Source organism: Rhea pennata, chromosome 5 (assembly GCF_028389875.1).
Source record: "Rhea pennata isolate bPtePen1 chromosome 5, bPtePen1.pri, whole genome shotgun sequence".
NCBI classification, from domain to species: domain Eukaryota; kingdom Metazoa; phylum Chordata; class Aves; order Rheiformes; family Rheidae; genus Rhea; species Rhea pennata.
In genome coordinates, this window is record NC_084667.1 from 31756886 (window position 1) to 31779200 (window position 22315).

A 22315-nucleotide genomic window follows, 5' to 3' on the forward strand; every position below is an offset into this window, starting at 1 on the left:
TGTGTATAAGTATCTGAAGGGAGAGTGTCAAGGGGATGGGGACAAACTCTTTTCAGTAGTGCCATGTGACAGGACAAGAGGCAATGGGCAGAAACTGAAGCACAGGAAGTTCCGCCTGAGCGTGAGGGGGAATTTCTTCCCTGTGAGAGTGACGGAGCCCTGGAACAGGTTGCCCAGAGAGGTTGTGGAGTCTCCTTCTCTGGAGATCTTCAAGGCCCGCCTGGATGCAACCCTGTCTAACATGCTCTAGGTGACCCTGCTGAGCAGTGGGGTTGGACTAGATGATCTCCAGAGGTCCCTTCCAACCTTACTGATTCTATGATAATAAATCCTAATAAATTGATTTTTTTAACTTTCTGATTTTAGCAAACTTTCTCTCTGACAGCAGCCTGAAAATCCATTATTTTGTTTTGTGAATAATGACAGTGAATTTTAGATCTAAAAACTCCTATTACATTATTATAATTTGCTACAGTTCCAGGGTCTCTAACTTCATCAGATAATCAGTAGAATTACCGAGTTTCTTTTTAACCAAAGTTCCTGCAATTATTACCTACTGGGTGTTGTTATTACTTACTTGGCCCATATGGGTGTTTACAAACACTTTACTGTTAGTCCTGAAAGATTCAAAAGTTTGTCAAAAGGTTGCCCAAGAAGCATGCATGTTTAAATTCCTTTCTCTTGAGGGGCAGAATATTCACTTCCAGTTCATTGCCTTAGCTGTGTACCACAAATGCAACTACTCCCCACACATCTGCCAAGAAAACAAAAGGTCTTTTGGGGCTCTCTTAAGGATAATTTCCTCTAATTTTATTCAAGTTTAATATATTACCCTCAGAGGATCTATTTGCCAGACTATATGGGAGGACCTGATTTCTTTTTCTGTTACTCTTCTGCTCCATGCCACTGTAATTGAGTTCAAGGTCTAGATCTGTCCTATGTTATTGTGTGAGTTAGGTTACTAAACCAGCTCTAGTTCTGTGAGTAGATTTTGGATTAAAAAATCAGGAATGGTTAAAAAAATGTGAATATCCTTATTTGAGCCCCTATTGATTTTATTTTTTGTGGAATAAGGGTTTCACAGAATTCCCACATAAATAGTATGAAATGAGAAGATTTCCTAGTGACCGCATGCTTTACCAGTGAGCAATCATATGCATCATTGCTAATTTTTTTCAGGACATAAGGGCTAGTTTCACAGCTTTTTTTTTTTTTTTTAATTAAAGAAAATAGAATTTTCTGTTCTGCTTCTTAACAGATTGAAATTGTCCAGACTAGACAGATAGCACTTAATGCCATTTTTGTGGTGTGTGTGTGTGCGCGTGCATGTGGGAGTCTTTTTTTAAAATAAACAGTGGCTGCCATGCAGCTGATGGGCAGTACAAGCATCTCGTGATTGTGTAGAATGAATAGAGAACAGTCCTTACTTTTTCTTTTGAATCTGTGTATTCCTAGATGGTTTTATATTTTTTATCACTTCTGTCCTATTCAGAGCTCATAGTATTTTCAATTTCAAAATTTATTTTATATGGTAAACGTATATAATTTTTTAATAACTTGTTTTTTTACAGTTTTTTATAGAATTTTATTTCAAGCACTGAATTGACAAAAACTGCAGTTGAAGTAATGATGGCAGAAATAGAATAGTTGAAATAATGAGCAATTTTTTCCATATAGATCAGAGTAATTGAATACCAACAGCTGCAGTGGCTCAGTGGTAAATTTTATAGTTTTGTATTATCCTTGTATTTTACAAATAAATTGTAATTATGTTAGTAGACTGTGTTTCAGTTTATGATTAGTCTATTTCCTTTTTCTATTCATAGCCTATAAATAATTTAGTGGACTCTTTCGTGAACAAAAGAAAAAATATATCTATAGCACTGGTTGATTATCTTACTGCTACTAGGCTTAATTAAGGTGAGCATTTGTGAAATTGTACTATGAGATATGATAGTGGCTTTTTGAAGCCATTAACTAGAGTATATTTAAATAGCAATAGAGATATGAAAAAGAAAATGAAAAATAAATTACTTGAAATCAGATTTTCAATGGAGAAATATATAACATGTCAATATAACTACCAGAAATATACATATATATATATATATATATATCTCAAGATCTTGTGAGAAAATAAGACAAAAATGTTGACAAGAAAATATGAAGTAAAGAGTAATGTGAAAAAGAAGTAAAGAGGAAAAAAGTAAAAAAAATAATTTTTTAACCATAAATTCTAATCAATAAATATTATGATTATCTTCATTTTATAACACTTCTTATAGCTTATGTGCTGATATCCGTCTTCAAGTTACTCAGCTTTGTAAAATAGTTAATTCCTTAACTATTGTCAGCAATAGTAGTTTTAGAACATTTTAATGTATTTTAAACCTTTAAAAAGATGCAGCATTTCACTGTCTTTTCTCTTATTCACACCATAAGCTATCTTATCAGCTATCTGCAGCCTTCATTCCGCTCCCCCCTCCCCCCCCCCCCCCCCCCCGCTTAAAAACATTCAAGCCCTGGCTGGTGTTTACCTGCATGTAGATGTGAATAACCATTACATTCATTTGATGCTGTGTTTTGCAGAGGATATACACATACTATTGCCTTAAAGTAAATACCTTGCATAGCTGCTCAGATGAAGTTTTGCTTTTTTATTTTAAAAGGATATTGAGCTTATGGCAACGTGCATGGTCATTGCATGGATGCTGCATTGTCAACTTATTTCTTACTCAGGGTTGCCAAAGCAACCTGATCTTTGGAATTTCCTCAATTTTGAGTACTTAACTTTGCAAAAGGTCATTATAGCTATTTGGGCTACTGTCCCAAAAATGTGCTTCCCATACTCTCACTATCACATGCATATTTTCTCACAAATAGTGTGGTCTGATCACAGGATAGGGAACCAAGAACTCCTGAATCCCGTTTGTAGTAGTGATGGATTACCTCTCTAAACAGGGCAATGCTACAAAATCTTACTGGGCTGACAAGCATTAATAAATTGTTTCCTATAAACACTTCATAATCTTTTAGAGGAGTATATGTTTAAAATTTTTATGCAGGACTGAACTCTCATTTGAAGTTCAAACAGTGATTTACTAATTGGACTCTTTTTGCTCAGACTCTTTTCACTGGTGCCAAGTGACAGGACAAGAGGCAACAGGCACAGACTGAAACACAGAAAGTTCCACCTGAATGTAAGGAAAAACTTCTTCACTGTGAGGGTGACAGAGCACTGGAATAGGTAGCCCAGAGAGGCTGTGCAGTCTTGAATATTTCTGGAGATATTCAAGATCTGCTTGGACACGATCCTGTGCAACATGCTCTAAGTGACCCTGCTTGAGCAGGGGTGCTGGACTAGATGAACTCCAGAGGTCATTTCCAACCTCAACCATTCTGTAATTCTGTGATCAAATTCATCTTTGACTTCCCTTGCATGTATTACTGCCTTTCCAGTAAAACAAGAAAATTAGATGTTTGCTTGAAAATAAGGGTTAAGACTAATTCAGAATGGAGAAATCTATGCAAGCAAAACATGCCATTTTAAATTCCGTATCTCTGGCTGGAGATACCCAAGCCTGTCAGTATATATCGACAAAAATATAGTCATGAATTAGATGCTTAAGTTAACCAACCAAAAATACAATACAGCTTGTTGTTTATCCAAAACAAAATCTCTACATCACAGGTATTTGTACTAACTTGGCATAACTGAATCTGAGGCAGAAATAATATGTGCTGACAGTGTGAGATAATATCTGCTTTACAATTATATCTACTATTTCTCCATATTTTATTGCAACTCTGTAGTTGAAGCATGACATTCAGTACTGCAGCTTAAAATTACATTTATAGAGGAGCAGTCTCTGTGCAATTAAATTCCGATTATTATAATGCATCTAAAAGTATTGTTCTTCAAGCATACTTTCTTAGAAGGGATGTTGGAATAGCTGTGCCATTGCTGAAGTGACAGAAATTGCCTAGAAATATTTTAATATTTGTCTCTGATATTAAACCTCCTTTCTAATTACTATTCAAACTGGTAAAGATGATGTGTTGCAACCTGGCATGCAAAGTTATAGGAAGTTTGGCTTGTGTAAGAGGCTGAATAGGAGAGATTGAGATCTGATTTTAGAATAAGATAATTTCAAATTCCATTGGCATTGCACTGGCAAAGGATGGAAAAGAAATAGAAATGCAAATAGCTGTAAATAGAATATAGAGCAAAGAGAGGCACTCACAACTGCGATGGCCATAATCCCATAGCATCAAGAATGTAAGACACCCAGGTTCTTTTGTGGTCTATAAGATGTGATCTGTTCTCCCATGCATGAGTCACTCAGTTGTTTGTCAGGCTAGTAAAACAGATTTCTCAGGTTTAGATTAAAGCAATTTTTATCATACACAGAAATTCTATATATTAAATTCAAAAATATACCTTCTCTCCTTCCTTCGTTCTGTAAAGCAATGAAACTTAAGACTAAAAAAAATCTTAAAAAAAATGAAACTAGCATAGTTGTTCTGAAGACATTTCTTTCCTCAGAAACTGAATACTCTTGTTCTTTTTGTGCTTCCAGGAATCCATATTTTCACGAAACAGCAGTCATGCTACTAGTAGTTTACTACTGGTTGCTACAAACCATTCTGGGTTTTATATTGAAAGGATGTGTTTGTTAGCTCACAACATTGTTTTAATTGGATAGTTTCACATGTGAAAATACCTATGGAAAAATGGTCTAGCAGAAATAAAATTGATGCAAGTTGCCATCTTTAATAAAATGTGTTGGTTTTTTTCTTCATATATGATGGAGGTTCTCCCACAGATATGGTACTGAGATCTGTGTTGTTCTACCCCTGGCAAATCTTTACTATAGCTGCATAATCTGTTCTCCTTTTTCCATAAATTATAAGGCTGCTTAACTTGCAAGTACATCTGGATGAGAGAGATCTTTTTGTTGCACGTGTATGTATATAGTACTTAATATGTTGTGGATCACTGCTTAGGGCTTATGAGCCTGTTAGAGGGAAAAGGTTGAGTAATTACATATATAATTTGCATATGGAATTATCGAGAGTCCTTAAATTGTCTCAAGGAGTTCGTGTGTGGGGTAAGTAAAGCATTTTGAAAATCTTCTGAACTACTTGAAACTTAAAGCTGTGTATAATGCATCTAAATGCACGGCTTCCTGCTACTCCAGTGTAACAGTTTCTGTTCTCTGTAGTTCAGGATCTAAACAGAGATTTGAGGAGAAGCTAATATGAGCATGATTCAAAATACAGTGTTGGTGATGTATTTTTGCATTGTGATGTTAGATGAAAGGGTGCTGTGAGCTACCTCTTTATTCCTTTGACAGAAAGCTTGGGAATGAGGAAGCTGAATTATGTCCTATTCAGGCCTTACTACTACTTTATATAAATTCAAGTTTTTAAAGCTATCTGCATGAGGAAAAGGGGCTTGTACTTCAAAAGAAAATTATCTTTTGTGATCTCAGAGGAGAGAGGAAGAACTTGGATAACATATATCCTCATTGAGTAAAAAAAACCCAGGTAAATAGATGAGGTGTTCTATAGAAGTGTGGTTACTGACTGAAAGGCTAGAAAAAAATATGTGATTATAACTTTATTTTAACGGTGTTGGTGAGATATCAAAACTGTTCTCTTTGAATATTTTGGTTTTATAAAGAGCCATCCTTACACTAGGGTAGGATTAGAATGCTTTTTTTCCTCTTCTTTCTTTCTTTCCTGTTCACTGGATTAGAAGACTCATCTATACTAGGAATATCTCTTTGTAAACATTGAGAGTTGAGTTGTCTGTTACCAGAAATCATATTCTCACGTCTCAGCTAATTTTAGAGAGAAAAGACCAAGATAATAAAGATGAATGCAGTGAGTAGAAATTTGGTGGCGAGGAAAACCATGAAATCAGAAACAGTATCTATTCCTAGAAGTGGTGAAATACATGTGAAAGATTAATGTATACAGTAAAAGCTGAGGAGAGTGAATTTTCAAAGCAGTCAGACTCACTAAATCTTTAGTGCTGTTTGGTAACTTACTTTCACAAGCTACAAATAATGCTTTTTTCTGAATAGGTTATGTATTTGCCCCAAAGGAATGTTTCTTTGAAGACATTCGGCTAATTGTAAGGAACTTTGAACTCAAAATGTGCTTGCGTGGTCGGGATGTAGGAAATGTGTAACTTAAAAGTTGTTTTCCTCTTTTTATTACTTTGTTATTCTTTCTGACATACGTATACTATGCAGCAACTTTTAACCTCCTTTATCCACTTTCTGCTTTTGGAAGCCAAAATTGAGTTCCTTGAATTTTCTTTGTCCAATACTTGTTTGTTTGTTTGTTTTTGTTCTAAGGTGGATGTTTATGATGATCAGCATTCCAGTAGAACATTGGGAAAACATGGTGTTATATTTAATGTAATAAAATATATTGTAACTTGCTCAAGGTCATACACTGAATCTTTTTACCGTAGTTCAAAATTGCACTTAATTCTCCTGAGTTTTTATGAAATTCTAGTGCCTGAGCTGCATTCTTCTCCACTTCAGCTATTTATAATAAGGCTTACATAAAAGAATTTCTGTTAAGGGTGCAATATAATGATAACGTGTAGCTATTGTTTGCACTACAGTTTCTTTTTACATTTCGTTTTTGAAGGATATCTGAATTCTTACTGTCTGGTGCTAAAACTTAGTGTGCTTTGCAGAACGATTGTGCAAAGATACAAAGAGTTTGACATAAAGAGTATTCACCTGAATATTTACTTCGGTGTGCTTTTAGTTCATTTTTTCAGGGTGTGGTGGTTCTTGCCCTTGTGGTGAACAATGTGTGTCCTATTTGCTTTCCACGTAACTTCATATTAAATAAGAGAACAAAGCTAATGAGTCATTTGAATTTAAGTAGTGAAATTGGAGGTTCTCTGAACTAAACTGCTGAATCTAATTCTGCATTTCTAGATCACATCCCTAAGGCCAAATACTTTGGTTTTGTCTTCATTTTCCCTTTCAGATAGGAGAATGAAAGGGGCTACAGTAGCAACCAACAGCAAACAGGAATAAAAATAACTTCACAAAAAAGGACAGTGTATGCATGTATATGATGGGAGAAATGGGAAGGATCGTGTTTTCTTTAGTGATACACTGAGATCTCTGGTTAACTCCCATTCCAGACAGGGAGAGATACTCATGCAAAGGCTTTGTTGCTGTTGCTGCGTACTGTGGCCCCAATCCAGTAAAGCACTTTAAGCCCTTGCTTGATTTTAAGTATATATACAGTCCCACTGACTTGAAGTTTTGCTCTGACAGCTAGAATCTTCCATGCATTTCAGAATTATGCCCTGTATTCTCCATGCAATGATCAAAAGAGGGAATAAATATGGTTTGATTTTTCTTTTCTTTTTTTTTCTGATAATATCAGGTACAGGTCATTCTGGTCCTATCACTGTCTGTTTTTAAAATCTTAATACAAATCTTGTAAAGTATAGAATTTCGTAAATTGTTTCTTTCATGGATAATGGTCGTAGTTGAAAGACTTTAAATTACGAATGATATTAAATCTTTCAATATCTGCTTCCTTCATTTAATTTTAATTGGTATTAATCAAAGAGATGTTTTTCCTTTCCAAGTTTAGCAGAACTAGTGCATACAAGAAAGAATTTCAGGCAGATCGCTTGTTAAAAGCATTATACTTGTATACATGTAAGCAAACAGAATAAACTGTTGTCTGTCTCTTTACTGTTATTTACCAAGAAAATATTTTGAATTATCTTTATTGTCCCCTGTAGGAGTTCATAAAATTCCATACTATTTATGCTCAAAATGCCCTGTCATAAGTGTGGGATAAGCCACAAGAGATACCAACTTTTTTAGGTGGTTTTCCAAAGCACAGGATACATGAGCTTGGCAGAAAGATGTTTTTGAAGAGTTTCATTTGCTGCATCTCTTGAAGTTAATATCAGCAGGAAAACATATTCTGCTTCTGGTTTCTTTTTGCTTCTTATTTAATGTAAAATTATGTGGAAGAGAAGTCAAGGCAGGGAAAGGGAACAGGAAGGAAAAAGTTGAAAATTCTTAATTTGGCTTTGTCTCAGTCACTAGATTTGAGCTGATGTTCTTTCCCAGCCCCCCCCCCCCCCCCAAAAAAAAAAAAAAAAAAAAAAAAAAAAAAAACACCTTCCAAATGTCCCTCATAGGACAGCATTATCCTCCGAGGCCCACCTTAGATTGCAGCTATGGAGACTCAGCATGTGTGCCTTATGCCAAGGGCGGGTCCTGTGAAATGCTGGCCTTCCACCACTATGGAAAGCAGTGGGACTTTGAGGACACTTAGAGCTCTGCCAGTTTGAACAGTCAGCTGAAATGTTTGGAATAGCTGAAGCATGCATACGGAGTATTCCAGCTTCAGGAAATTGGATAATGTAGAATTTCTGGCTGACTTCCGTTGAAACACTTGAGAATTTTTAAGTTTATAGAACTGAGTTTCTGAAGCTGACAATTTAAAGTGTGTCTCTGTACATATATATGTATGGGCATAAGTACGTATGTTTTTTTTTTTTTTTTTCAAATGTTTCTGTAGAGATAAGTCCAATCTAGGCCTGCCAAAATGTGCGACTTGCACTGTCACTGAATTTCCCAAGAGAATTATATTCTATTGAAGGCGAATATTAGCTGTAAAGCTGTAGCCATGTTAGTGTAAGGATAGAAACAAGATGTGATATGCAGTGAGAAATTCAGACTGGTGAAGGAAGATGTCACTGGTACTGTGAGAACAGAAAGAATAGTTGTAGTAGTATGTGCAATCTGACTGAATATCTGGTTGTGTAAACTAATTAATAAAATTAAGTTAAACTTAGAACATGTTTAAACCTGTACCTTGAAGATTGTCATTTCTATTTCAGACCTGAAGTAGTGGTTGTGTGCCTGAAAGCATATGTGGGGTTTTTTTTATTTGTTTCTCACTTGTCGGCATGTGTTTGACTGAACAAAAAGTATTCTTTAGTCCTGAAAATGCTCTCACATAAGTCGCATGAAGAATTCAATAGCAGAATGCTCTACATTTAAATCTATAAATGTCTATGAATTCTATATTTAGTTCTTAATGTATCAGTAGAGCCCAATTTGCCTCTTCCTTGTTAAACTTTACACATTTCATAACTATTTTAGATTCAGTTCTTTGAAGCTGATATTAAAATAACTTCACATCCTGCTTGTCTTTCTGATGTAAAAAATACTTCAGGGGAGGTCAGAAAAATTTATCATGAAGTTTCTGAAAGGAAAAAGTGAAGAAACGTCCGAAAGTCGTAATGTCAACAGTTAAAGAGGCAACTTCCCTAAAAGTCACGTCAAAGCTACTTAAGAAGACAATTCTAGATTTCAGTTTGCATACGTGCATCTTAAAGAAGCAAGAGCGAGCCACCCTGGCAATATGAGAAAGTGTAACAGATTATGTGATCCAAGTGGTACTTGCATAATTTGGAATTCTGCTGTTTTTAGTTGCTAGAGTAGCTGAGGGTGTAGCAATACACAAGAAAAAAAATCTCTTGTAGTTAGGATACTCCAATTCAACAAAATAGTTGATTGATTCTCTCCATAAAATGAAAATATTCAGGAAGACAGGATTGTTTTAGGGGGTGAAATTGTTCAGTGTAACAGTGTTCGTAGCACTGAATATTGAAGAAGTATTATCTTAGAAATCAGGGTAAGAGCTCATCTCATGTGTTCATGACCAATAGAAATCAGTAGACAGGCTGAAACTGAGTTATTGCCAGTCTGAAAAGATCTTAAGAGTATATAAAACAGTCTTGTAGTGAAAATAAGCACATTTGTTTCCTTCAAAATATATAAACAAACAGTTGCTGAGCCTTGCAAAATTCTAGGGATGATTTTTGTACAAAATTTTTGCAGAGATAATTAGTGTGATAGAATTGTTCATTACAACAGCGGTTAGAAAAGACCTGATTAGTGTTATTTAGATTTTTCCCAAAAGCTTTGTAGAAAGTTAAGCATTGACAAAATGAGAGACAAAATATTTTCTTAGATCAAAGTCTAATTGAGAGAAGGAACAGCATTAGGAATAAATGATCAGTTTTCATTTTAACTAAAAGTTAGTGTAAGTGCAGAAAGTATTCACGTGTATTGCAGCATTATTGTTTTCATGAGTTGTGTTTAGTAGGTAAGATATCAGGCTATATGTAAAATACAGTTAAGTTGGTTGGGTTCAAACATAATTTGTAGCTTCTGAGGCATGGTAAGTAAATAAGCATAGCAGAGAAACTAACATTGATTAATGCAAGGCAGCATGCACTGAAGAGGAAACCTAAAATTACTCCTACATCTGGGTTTCTAATTAAATACTTCAGCTCAGGAAAAAGACTTAGCAGAAAAATTTCTGTAGCTCAGTGAAGATTTCTGTTCCTTTCATATAACTACAATCTAAGATGTAAACCGTGTTAAACAGCCAGAGAAGTAAAATGAAAAATAATGTGGAGATTAAAATAATATCTTTTTATGGATCAGTGATTAAGCCTTCTAAGGAACACTGTATACAGTGTGGGTCCATCATGCGTCTGTAAAGCATGTTACAAAATTAAAGGATTCAGACGAGGACAGGGAGAATGATGAAAAAGACTAGAAAATCTTGCAAAGTTAAATAAGGGGGGAAATGGGATTGCTTATGCCAAAGAGAACAGGAGTAAGTTCTCATGGTTACATGGGTACAACGTATTATGTACATGAAGTGATCAATTTTAAATAAAAATGTAACAGATAGGACAAATAGTTTTCCACTTGACTAGTTCTTAAAGAAACAAATGGATATTAATAAAATCAAGGGTCTCAAATTCAGAACTGAGAAAGATAGCATATGTTTACTGTACATCTCATTGACTATTTTCTTAATAAACTGTTTCAAACAGATATTAGAATTTATATTATTTGTAACTAAAAATCTGTAGCCTAGTGAGACATATTTCTGTTGCCATGCTTATTGTTCTTGAGGAAAGAATATTGTTGCTGAAGCATTTTGGGCAGAGGGGGAAGGGTGTTGTTTGTTGGGAGTGGGGTTTTTTTGTTTGTATTTTACAGAGCCAGTAAAGTTTGGTCAGCCATCTTTATTGCTAACTTTGGTTTTTGTTTTGTGTGAGTTTTCTTTTTACTCTGATAAAGGTTACATATTTTTTCAGCCTTAGTAACACAATCTATTTTCATCAAAGTTTTCTGTCAAAAGACTGCAGAAATCTTCCTTGTATTGCTTGAGAAATACTGCTCTGTTCAGGGACTTCCAGCTGTGTATTTGAGAAAGTAGTGACATCTCATGGTAACCATGGAAAATTGCAGGTGATTTGTGGTAAGGTTTTGGTGTTGGTAATTTAATCCGTTGCAAGGATTGTTAGTCAAACTTCTTTTTAAAATACGACTTACATATAACACACCCTTCACACTTAATTCTTAAGTGTTCATTATTTATTTAGTGACTAACTCAAGTATTTCTAAGCGTTAAAGGAAATACTGATATTCGTCAGCTAGCATCTGAAGTCTGCATATGGTAGTATGTAGTTACCTATGTTTGTCACTTCCAAACAACCATTTAAAATTATTCTCTCTCCTGTTTTTACTTCCTTTAGGTACAAAGTCGGCTACAGAGTATGCCAATGGTGGCTATGATATTGTGTCGCCTGCTCCATCAGTATACTTGGGCACACTTCAAATTTTGCATCTCTTGGAAGATCTAAAGATGGCATTGGAAATGTTAGAGGATCCTCAAGAGAAAGAAGCATTGCGAAGTCAAATTCCAGGGGCCACAATAATGTGTATACAGGAATGGTTTGAAGAGAATCTGGTAAGGAGTTATATACAGCATTTGCTTTTTGTTTGCAAACATTAGTTCAGATATCTGATGCTTCAGTTATTTTTATGATGACTGAAATTACATCCTTAGAGAACTACTGGGGATGCTGAGCATTTTTAAAAAGCTGAACACATTCCTATTTTACGTGCTGATAACTAAAGTAGTGCAGAGGTAGAGGTATAAGAAGGCAGTAGATGGTCTTATTTTTGGTGGGTGAGGGAGAAGATGGTAAAAGAAGTTTAAAAAAAATGGGGGGGTGGAGAGTGGGTTTTCTTTTCCTAGACATAAACAGATTTATAACTAACTGATTTGGGATATGATGACACTGTCTATTGAAGGGAGAAGTAGGAAAAAGATGGATGGTTCTCATATCCTTTTTCTTGCTACATTTCCTTTATCTTAGCTGCTAGGACTTTGAATCTCCAAAGTATCCTGTGTATCAGAGAAAGGTGGTAAATGCAGCAAAGCTTTAGCTTCTTAGTGTGAGGCATTTCTAATGGATAGCTAAAGGAATAACACTTGACCAACCATTTGTAAAGACTGAGGCTTATCAGGGTGAGGAACAGGTCAGATCTTCAGGTGGATCTTAGAAGGGACCTGAAACAGAACATAGCGGGGCCTGCAAGAACACTTCTCCCCACCAAGCTTGCCATCACAGATGACTGATGGCTTGCTAAAGCGAAGTTACTCACCACTTTTTCAAGTTTAGAAAAGGTTTCTAGGTGAAAGCATTTTTTCCTGGCATTGTCAATGAATTTTACTCTTATGTAACAGTGCCTATTTTAAAATTGTTAGCTTCTGGTTAGTGTTTATCATCTGCTGTAGCTGCCTTGTGCTTATTATACTAATACTGTTGGAAAGGTAGCTGCTTTTGTTTGAATTTCTCAACTGCTGCCTTCTTGACATTCTCTACAGAGTGCAAGCCTGTAGCTGGAAAGTCCTGTTTAGGGCTGTATGAGAGAAAGGAACGGGAACTTGATGACAGTTTCGAAAGTGAGAGGTGGAGGAATTCCTGAATTAGTAAATTTGATACCCTTTCCAAAGTCTCCAGTAGGTAAAAAGTGTTTTTCAAATACATGAAAGATGTAACTTGTCGCAGTGGTGGTCATAACAAAGTTGGCCCTGAACTTCCAAGTTGAAGAGTTTGAATCTGGTGGTCTGGCTTTTGACTCTTTCATTGCAGAAATGTTAATTAAGCTACCTTTTCAGTTCTGCAAGGTAGGTAACACTTGATTTTTGACTCCTTCAACTCTTTCTTTTATATAAATCTATATATGCCTGCTTCTTTTTCATAGGACACTAGCCAAAGCAGAAACCACAATTCCCTTTTAGAATTGCAGTTTACTGAGGCCCTAAAAGCTTTATCTAGTGCATCATGAGTAGTAGTCATCTGATAAAGCAGTTGGGCAATCTCCATTCAGAATGAACAGAATGGGGAGGCTGGTGGTGTACTGTATCTCTTTGCAGGATGTTGAGGTTACAGAAAATAACTGTTTTCAATATTTTTCACTGATAAATTCACTCTGATAAATTCTGTACTTCTTTTTGAAAAAAAGACTTACGTACACAGGGCAGTTACACATAGTAAATACAAGTTTTACTGCCAAATGGCTGGTAATCTATAAATTTGCGTCTCCAACTTAGTGTATAGATCAATCCTTTTTCTAAAAAGGGGGGGGGGGAAGAGAGACTATTTGTAAGCATACGCACAACTTATGTAGACTGCATATTTGTAACAGCTTTTTTTCCACTGACAAGCAGCAGTTTAATTCGGATGCTGAGAAGAAACCTCATCTCGGCTCAGTTCGATGAAATAGAACATGAATTTCATAGTTATGTCCCTGACTGAGAACTCATTGCTTCCAAGACAGAGCTGTGAAACCTAAGACATTTGTTGCAAATGACTTCGATCATTTTAGTTGCCATCATATGTGAAAAAGTATAGTGAAGATAGCAAGCTGTAGAGAATGAGAATTCTATAGCTCAATGAATACATTCACTTTGGAAGCCTCAAACAAGTTTGATCAGTACAGTCTATGTAATATTGAAATGTCATAAGGAAAAATTGCTGAATGCGCACAGTTTAAATGAATCAGAATTAAAGCAGTCTGTTGATTTATTAAAGACAAAATCAACACAGTGAATTACATATTTAGGGTCAACGATAACAATGCAACAGATAAAATAGAATACTAGATGCTTACGAGATTTTAGGAACACCTACAAAATTCTAAATACAATTCTGTAACTCACTCCAAAAAGTTGTAGTCACAGGCATGCATACACATTCAGTTACATGTACACAGCCTGTCTCTCACAGGCGTTGTGGTTTACAAGCATGCATAGCCTCCTCCACGGGATGTGGGCTCCCTTATTAACACCCCCAGCTCCTTTTGGACATGAGGGTGCTCTGGCTTTTGTGCATATCCACAAAGCTCCCTACAATGCACTAACCCACACGCTGGTAAGCAAGCACCCCGCGAGTTCACATGCACGCATCTGAAGTGTGAGTCCCTACTCGGTGCCTCTGGTAACTGTCAGGCTACTCACACTGCCCAACAGGGGCGATGCTCTGTCAGATATAAACATAGGTTGCAGTGCTAGTGGAGCAGCTTCTGGCAGTGTCAAAACAGGTTTTGCCTGTTACTCCATTACTTTCATCTCTTCCCTGTCATCCTTATATTTTTCATGCTTCTTTTATACTTCTTCTCAAGCTGACTTCTTGTTTGTTTCTAAAAACTCTCTGTAATTCCTTGATTGCTATTTAAGCCAGCTGATGGCCATTTTCTCTTTAAAATGATCAGTTTGATATGGGTGTTTGCCTACTAAACTGATAGGCAAACACCCACAGTTTTGGATGTTTTACTCACCCATGCTGTTTACGCACACTTTACTATCTTAACAGCTGTTATTATCCAGGCCCTTTTACCCAGAGTGGGCAGTACTGGGCACCCCCGTATTGGAAGAATATGCATTAGATTTAAACAAACAAACAAAGGTGGAGTTTTCCACTAAGTGTCTCTTTTAAGCATTGTCTTTAAGGTGGAGGCTAATATGGAGGCAGTACATAGATTTGGAATATATTGTTTGTTGTTTTATCCAACTTAATTGTTACCTAAAACAGAATGCAGTTGAATTGTAACAAACTTCAGAGTGGATGGTAAACTAATATGTTTAAGCTTTTGTGAAGCTATTGTGGCTAAATTGAGAGTATTTTTTGGGTGGTTAATTACACATCTGCTTGCTTTTGGGGTCTGTGTATCTTCCTTTGAAGGTGGTACTGGAGGTGCTGAAGCATATGCCGAACAAGCCACTGATCTTAGAGTACAGCTATTCCTTTGTTTCTAACATAGAAACAGGTGAGGTTAAAAACATCCCCAGCTTTTCCTGATGAGGAGTACCTTACAAGCTGGAGGTACAAAGGACTATCTGGCATTTATTTTAAAAGCAGATAAGCATACTCTTTCAAAAAAAGGAAGAGTGTTACTTTTATGATCCTATTTCACTTAAATGCATACTTAAAAGTTATATTAAATATCATTGCAACTTCCCTATGTGATCAAAAATACAACAGCATGCTTCCTTATTGAAATTTCATGAATTTGAGTTACCTGACTTCTTGTAAGAAAAACAGATTGAGTTTGTGTCTGTAAAACTCTCTCCTGACATATATGTATGACTTCAGGTTTTGGAGATGGGGATAACTAAAATGGTCACTAAACTCTCTTAAAAGGAACACTATATACAGCAGAATCTTGGGTTTGTACAAAAAACATGAGTATATTAACAAAAAGATAACATTTCTAGTTGCTTACATGTATCTTGCATCATTTTTTTTGCAGAGCGCTTTCATGAATAGCTCTATAGTCTTGTTGTTATGTATCTCTGAGTGCAAGAGCTTTAGTTATTTTGTGAAGGGCTTACTGATGTAAGCTTTAACAAAATTTAGAACTGTTTGTGTGGACAAAACTCTTCATTTTTATTTTGCTTTTGGTAAATCTATTAGTAACATACCAAATAATACTTTTTTCTGTATATAAGGGAAAAAAAAGAAATGAAGGATCTGCGTCAGAAGGTTTAAAAAAAAAAAAAAGAAGAAGAAGAATGGACACAGAGGTCCCACCTCCAGGTCACAAGTTCAAGTGTGCCCTGTGTTGACAGTTACTGAAACCACTGTTGTAGGTTGGCTTTTCTGAAAACCTGCTGAGCAGGGACTCAGAAGGGTGATTCTAGACTAGTTCCTGCCAGATGGTTATTAAACAACAGCATTTCTCAGCTAGTACTTTGGTTTAAGCAGAATTATGGAATAAAAGAAGTCTCAGTCACTTTCTTGTGAGCTCCTTCTGTATTAACAATCATCATAACCTGATTCAGCCCCGAAAGCTCTTTGAGGCAGATTACAGCAATCTCTACCAGTTCTATTTGTGAAACTTAGCAGTAGTGCATGTTGTAGGTTAGAAAATGGAAAGTGATTCCATCTTCTTTATATAGTTTGTTTTTATTGGACTGTCATCTAGGAAACAGGGCTCAATTGTACTGGAATGGGACAAATGCATACTGCAAAAAATAGCCCCTCAGTTCAAGTAGCTTTGCGGTGTTGATAATTGCCACTAAGTGTGCTGAACTACAACTAAGGCTTAAATAAATAAGGCCATGGAGTTTATCCTGTCAGCTTTGAGACACGTTGGCTTACTTGCTGATCAGCTGAGATGCCTCTGTGATGGTTATAGATTCTATAGCTGCTCTGACGAGAGTCTTACCTTCTCTCGCTTCTATAGCTTTAATACCTTTGTCAAACGTGAAATGCCACCAAGCTGCAAGTGTGGTTGTTTTTAACAATTCTAACTGTTAAGTTTTTGGTCTATCTACTATAGGCACGAATACCAAAGGTTTACACCTTTGGAAATTTGGAAAAATGGGATGTACCTAGAGTGTGAAAACTTAAGACGTTCTTTTATACCTGCTGCTGCCTTGCTTACTTCCCCTGTTGTGAGTGTCTGCTTTATTCTTTTGTTGTGGCAGCATTGGTTGTGGTTTGGTTTGGTGCAGTTGGGTTTTGTGTTTCCTATCTTAAATCTCCTGAAGGAAAGGCACACCGTTTGTGGAAATAAAGGCCTGACTTGAAAGTTTGAGAGACTCATACCACAAGGGTCCTTTCAGAGTTTCTATGATCTGGGATCTCTGAACATCAGGTTCTTGAGTTTACAGTATAACTGGGCACAACAAGCTGGCTGCCACTGTCTGTAAGTGTAAGATGTTGTATGCTGTGAGATAGATGCAGTAGATCTGACATAAAGATAGTTAGCATTGAATTTAGAAAGACTTTTACTGTGCATAACAGGAGGGCTTAGCAGATTCTCTAACTTAGAAAAGCACAGATCTTTTTTGATAAAGCTGAAATGCAATAAAGCTGTTAAGAACTGGATTAACAATTTGTGCCTTGAAATGTTTTGCATGTTTTCTGCTTGGAAATTCTTTGGCCTTGCAAAGTGAACAAAAAGACCTGCGGATTTTCATGGAGACTTCACATAAAGCAATTTTGGGTATACTTTCACAGCTTCTCATTAAAAATTTTAGTAGTGCTACTGACTACATGGTATATCACAAAGGAGGCAGCAATTTTAGCATTAAAAATTAACCACTGCTGTGCCCTATGACTATGTTTGATTGGGTGAGATAAGAGAAGATTATAATTAGTTACAGTTTCATTTCATAACTCTGAAATTCTATATTGTTTTATTTTATTTTATTTTTTAATTCTATACATCTCTATGGAACCTTTTCCTAAGTAAAGAGGACCTTAATGATGATAAAAACAGTGGTCTTAAATAGTTTTAAACATGAGTGAAAGTCTAATTTCCAGGATTAGGGAGCATGATCTTCCTTCCAGGGGAACGTTTGTATTTAGCTTAAGCCACTTCCTCATGTTGCTTTACATAATGACCCTTAAAATGTTGATTCCTAAACTCATTAGAATTTTCCTGAAGTTTTTTTTTTTTTTTTTTTTTTTTTTTCTGGGAAGCTTAATTCTGAAAATCTTTCTGAATTTTCTAAATTTGAAGAAGCAGAGTGGGGAGAGAAGTAGTAGTAGTACATAAATATGTGGTATTTTCCTAGAATAGTGTAATTTGCCTTATGCTATATGCTGTACTTGTCTCATTTCATACTCAGTATTTTTGTATTGTGATAAAAACAGACTTATAAGAAATCATAGAATGCATTTAATTTATCCGTGATTAATATTCAGAAGAGAGTGTTTACACTGTGTGTTAAAATAGAGGAATTCTTTTTCCTATTATCTTCACTGGGACTTGAATTAAAGCATTAAGCCTCAAATCAGCAGAATTTTGACTTGGTACAGTTTGTGGAATTTTGAAGTGACCTCAAAACTTCAATTTAAACATATGTTTAAGTGCTCTGCTGAAACTTAATCACTAGTCTCTCTACTTTACTTTTGCCTAAGATTCATTTTACAGACTTATCTGTCCAGGAAATAGGCAGAAAATGACTGCTTTACAGAGCACTTTAATAATTGAACAAATACTTTTATGAAGGTGTAATGTAATAATATCTTCTGCTAGTAAAATAAAATTGAACTTGCTTCCATACAAATAACTGTTTAAAATGTATTTACAAGTGCTCTATAAATATTTAATTTTAATGTAAGATATTGCTGATAAATCAAAAGAATTAAATGTACATATCAGTAGAACTTTTCAGCAACAGCTGAATGGGGAGAGAATATATTCTAAGTAACACCAATTAAAGTCATTGTATTTGTCTCCTGGTGGATATAACTATGGAACTCAACTGTTGAAAGTCATAATGAAACTATATTTAGCTGAATCTTCCCATTACCAAGTGGTATTAACACATGTTAAATTGAAAACTGACCTGTGAGTATCTTTGGGACAGTGTGGGAAGGCTTCCATTCTGTTTGCATTCATGTTTATTTTTGCCAACTTGAAACATTAGATAGATATGCTTTCTGAGCTGTTGTCTGAGTCATAAGTTTATGATCCAGTCCTCTGCTGTGCTCCAGTTCCTTTGCAATAATCTGATGATGCAAGGAAGCCCTAAACTGGAAGATCTGCTCCTTTCAGAGTTTCCCAGGCATGTTAGAGCAATTCCCAGCACACAAGAAGCAGTAGAGGAAGTGTCCTTTATATGTGCAGCTATTTATGAATACTAGAGAGTGCCTTGGAGCTGGTGGAAAGGAGGTGCACAGGACTTGCATGGAGGAGCTCTAGTTAGGAATTTGTTATCTAAACCAGGTACTTTTTTTTTTTTTTTTTTTTTTTTTTTTCCCCTAACGTTCTGCGATTGATTTTTCTGGGAGTTAGCCTCATCAGCTCTTACTGTGACTGCTCACTGTAGTAACTGTTTAGCAGAGGTAGGAAAATCTCTGTGCAAAGAACTAAGGCAAGCTTAGAATAGTTTTGCAGTGAGTAGGCTTAGTTTAGATCTCTTAAAATAACACAGTGAGATTGGTTTTCTGCATTTTCTTGCACCTGTGTAGTGGCCTGTAGTGCTTACCAGAGCCACCTTTCAGCTACCGTGATGTAATCACTACAGAAGTGATTAAAGAGGATTGTATGTTATGACTATAATAGGCTTTGGGTGTTCATGGCAGAAGTATGGCATTGCTGTTATGGTATCAGGGCCTTTACATTTACGTGTTAAGTTTTCTAAGATTTCAAGATAGTCTAGTGACATACTGTGAAGTTTTAGCTTTTGGGGCAAGCCGCAGTACAATGCTGTAAGTCCTACATGGGCTGTCTGCACTTTTGTATTCTCAGAGGTGCTAGGGAATTGCTTTGTATGGTTTCAGGAAGCCATGCTTGTAAACAGAAAGTGCATGTTAGCATTGAAAAGGATGAATACCGTTTGTCCAGCTTCACTTATGTAAGACTCTTTCAGCTGTTGACTTCAGTTTCTTCCTTTCTTTGCACTAACTGACTGAGTAACCTAAAAGTTCCTCTTTACTTTTGTGCTTAATGCTATGTGAGGTGGCTATCTTTTATTTCACATTATATTCAGTCATTACAGTTTCCAGCTCTACTGCTTTCCACTGATTCAATATGATACACTGCATTAACTTAACAAATATTAGTATATAAATGTAATTACTGTGAAGTATCTCTTTTATGTATATATGTTTGGGTTTTTTTTAATTGCACCAACAGATGTCTGAAAATGCTTTCCATAAATAATTAACAGGGGATTGGTAAGGAAGAATTTATTTCAGTAAACTGTGGTACTAACAAATAAAATAAAAAGGTAATGGTCCTGTAAAGAGGCAGGAAGCAAATATTCATGTTGTATTAATTTGGAGGTATTATTTGAATGTTAAAGGAAGGGTATAAGCTTGAAGTATTTTTGTGTATAATCTTTACTTAGGTTTCACATGATTTGTGTTGGTTGACCTATGTCATTTGCAAAATATAATCAATAATGACAAAGATAGCAAGAATGTAATGCACAAAATTATTTCATGGTGCTTTGGATAGTACACTGATAACAGTGGTAAATGTAGTTAGCTATATTTAGTTAAAATACATTTTCATGTTTTTTAATCTTTTAAAAATAAAAACAAATTATACTTATTTTAGAAAATAGCATATAACATGCTGACATGTTACTGTCTAAGTAGATGAGTGTGTTTAATTTCACTGAAATAATGAAACGCTTAAGAACATAATGAAGCTATTTCTACTTTGTTTAAGAGGAACAAGAACTGGTAAATGTTTATCTGCAATTCACTCTTTTTTCTGTTTTTGAAATTTAAAAAATAAAACTTGATCTGTGTCATACTAGGGAGATATGAAATGTTATCTGGTAATGTTGGTGTTTGTGCAGTTATTGATAAATATCCTCTTTCAAACATTTCAGACACTGACTTGCTGCATATTTAATAATTTTAGCTGTGCACTGAAACCTTTCAGACTGCAGACTTAAACCTGAATTATTGTAATGCATTGTATGGTAGAATTTAAATACACTTGTTTAAATATTTTCCAACTGGCTCTTCATATAAAAGAGTACCCTTTCCTTGCCTACAGCAATTTTTTTTAAGGCTAGGAGAGGGTCAGTGATTTTTATTTTTCAATTAAATATAAAATATGCTGTAGTTTGTATGCAAAAAACATGATATTCAAGTTTATTACAACTTACATTTTTTCTTAAACAAGTTTGATGCAGAAAATTGTAGCTCCTGTAGAGCTTGGGCTGAAAAACTATTTCAGCATTTGGCAAAGAATGTTTGAAACTAGCAAGAATGTGCAAATGTCTGTGAATGACTTAATAAATATTAACAACATCTAAGTGTTGATAATACTTTTTTTATGCAAGCCAAGGAAAAAGTGCTAATTGTTGCTTGAGCAATATGCAGAAAGGATCTAATAGTGCTAGAGATATGTGGTATCATAGAGCCTGCACACGAGAAGGAATCCAAATATGTCTCAAACTGTTTGAAGTACTGGGGGGGGAGAATGTCCCCCTCCAAAATAAATGATAAAAATGCAGGTTAATCATGCTAGCATGGAAATAATGGACATCTAAGTCTGATCACTTTTAAACTACAGGTTTTAAGCAAAGAATTAAGCCATTGGATTGAGTGTATTTTTTCCTGGGAGAGGAATATTTGTTTCACATATCTACATAACATTATAGTCTGTTGTCCTAGAATACTCGCTTTTGTTAAATTAGCGCTAGTAAAGCTATGCACGAATGTGTTCATTCCCAGAGCACAATAAAAAAGAATTTTGTCCAAGTCAAGAGTTTTTCTCTATCATTTAATTGTTATCACTTGGTTATGGTTAAGAGGCTAAGAACAAGCATCTTGCTGGAAATGCTTAATGCTGAAGTAATTCTTACCATATAAAAGGATTTCTGCCTCTATATATAGTCTTTTGTACAAATGGCCTGAATTTCTCTTTATATCCAAAGCAATATTCACATGCATTCTTATATTCTTTCTTCACCCTGAAGCTCTCCCATTTATTATTTTTATGCTGCTGATAGGAGTGTGAATTGGCATGCTGAAGACACATTTTCCTTATGAAATCTAGTTCTCGTCTTTTTGTTTTCAAGGTAGCCCAAACATTGTGATTGGCAAGAGCAGAAGGTAATGACTGAAGGAAAAGTTGATATGAATTCTTGGGAGGGAGGAAGCTTGTTTATTTGCCAGCCATACTCAGGTGTGCTCCCTGGGTTAGGCTGGGAAGATACATAGTTGCTCATCTCCGTTTTTGGCCTGAAAGACCGAATATATGTTCTTTCAATCTCTTCAGCTGCTGATGGGTTTTGAAACTCAAATGATCTAAAAGTTTCTGCTCAGAAGGAAGAGAGGATAAATGACTAAATAGTCTATTCCACTTTTCTCTTCATCACTTGGAAATGGTGCTGAAGTGCTATGTTGTAGGGATCTATCCTCCAAGCTGTTTAATCTCATTCCTGA

The 22315-nt window shown here is 35.6% G+C and overlaps 1 protein-coding gene across 9 annotated transcripts in view; it reads left to right on the forward strand.

Annotated features, from left to right (window-relative positions):
- PPFIBP2 (PPFIA binding protein 2) overlaps positions 1-22315 on the forward strand; it is a 90200-nt gene that overhangs the window by 5261 nt on the left and 62624 nt on the right. For all 9 annotated transcript variants that reach the window (XR_009958444.1, XM_062576099.1, XM_062576090.1 and 6 more), the window contains exon 2: positions 11633-11847. Coding sequence is in view for 8 of the 9 variants with exons in the window: in XM_062576099.1 (XP_062432083.1) it covers positions 11633-11847 (215 nt within the window). In the remaining variant the exon portion in view is untranslated. The remainder of the gene's footprint in view (positions 1-11632; positions 11848-22315) is intronic.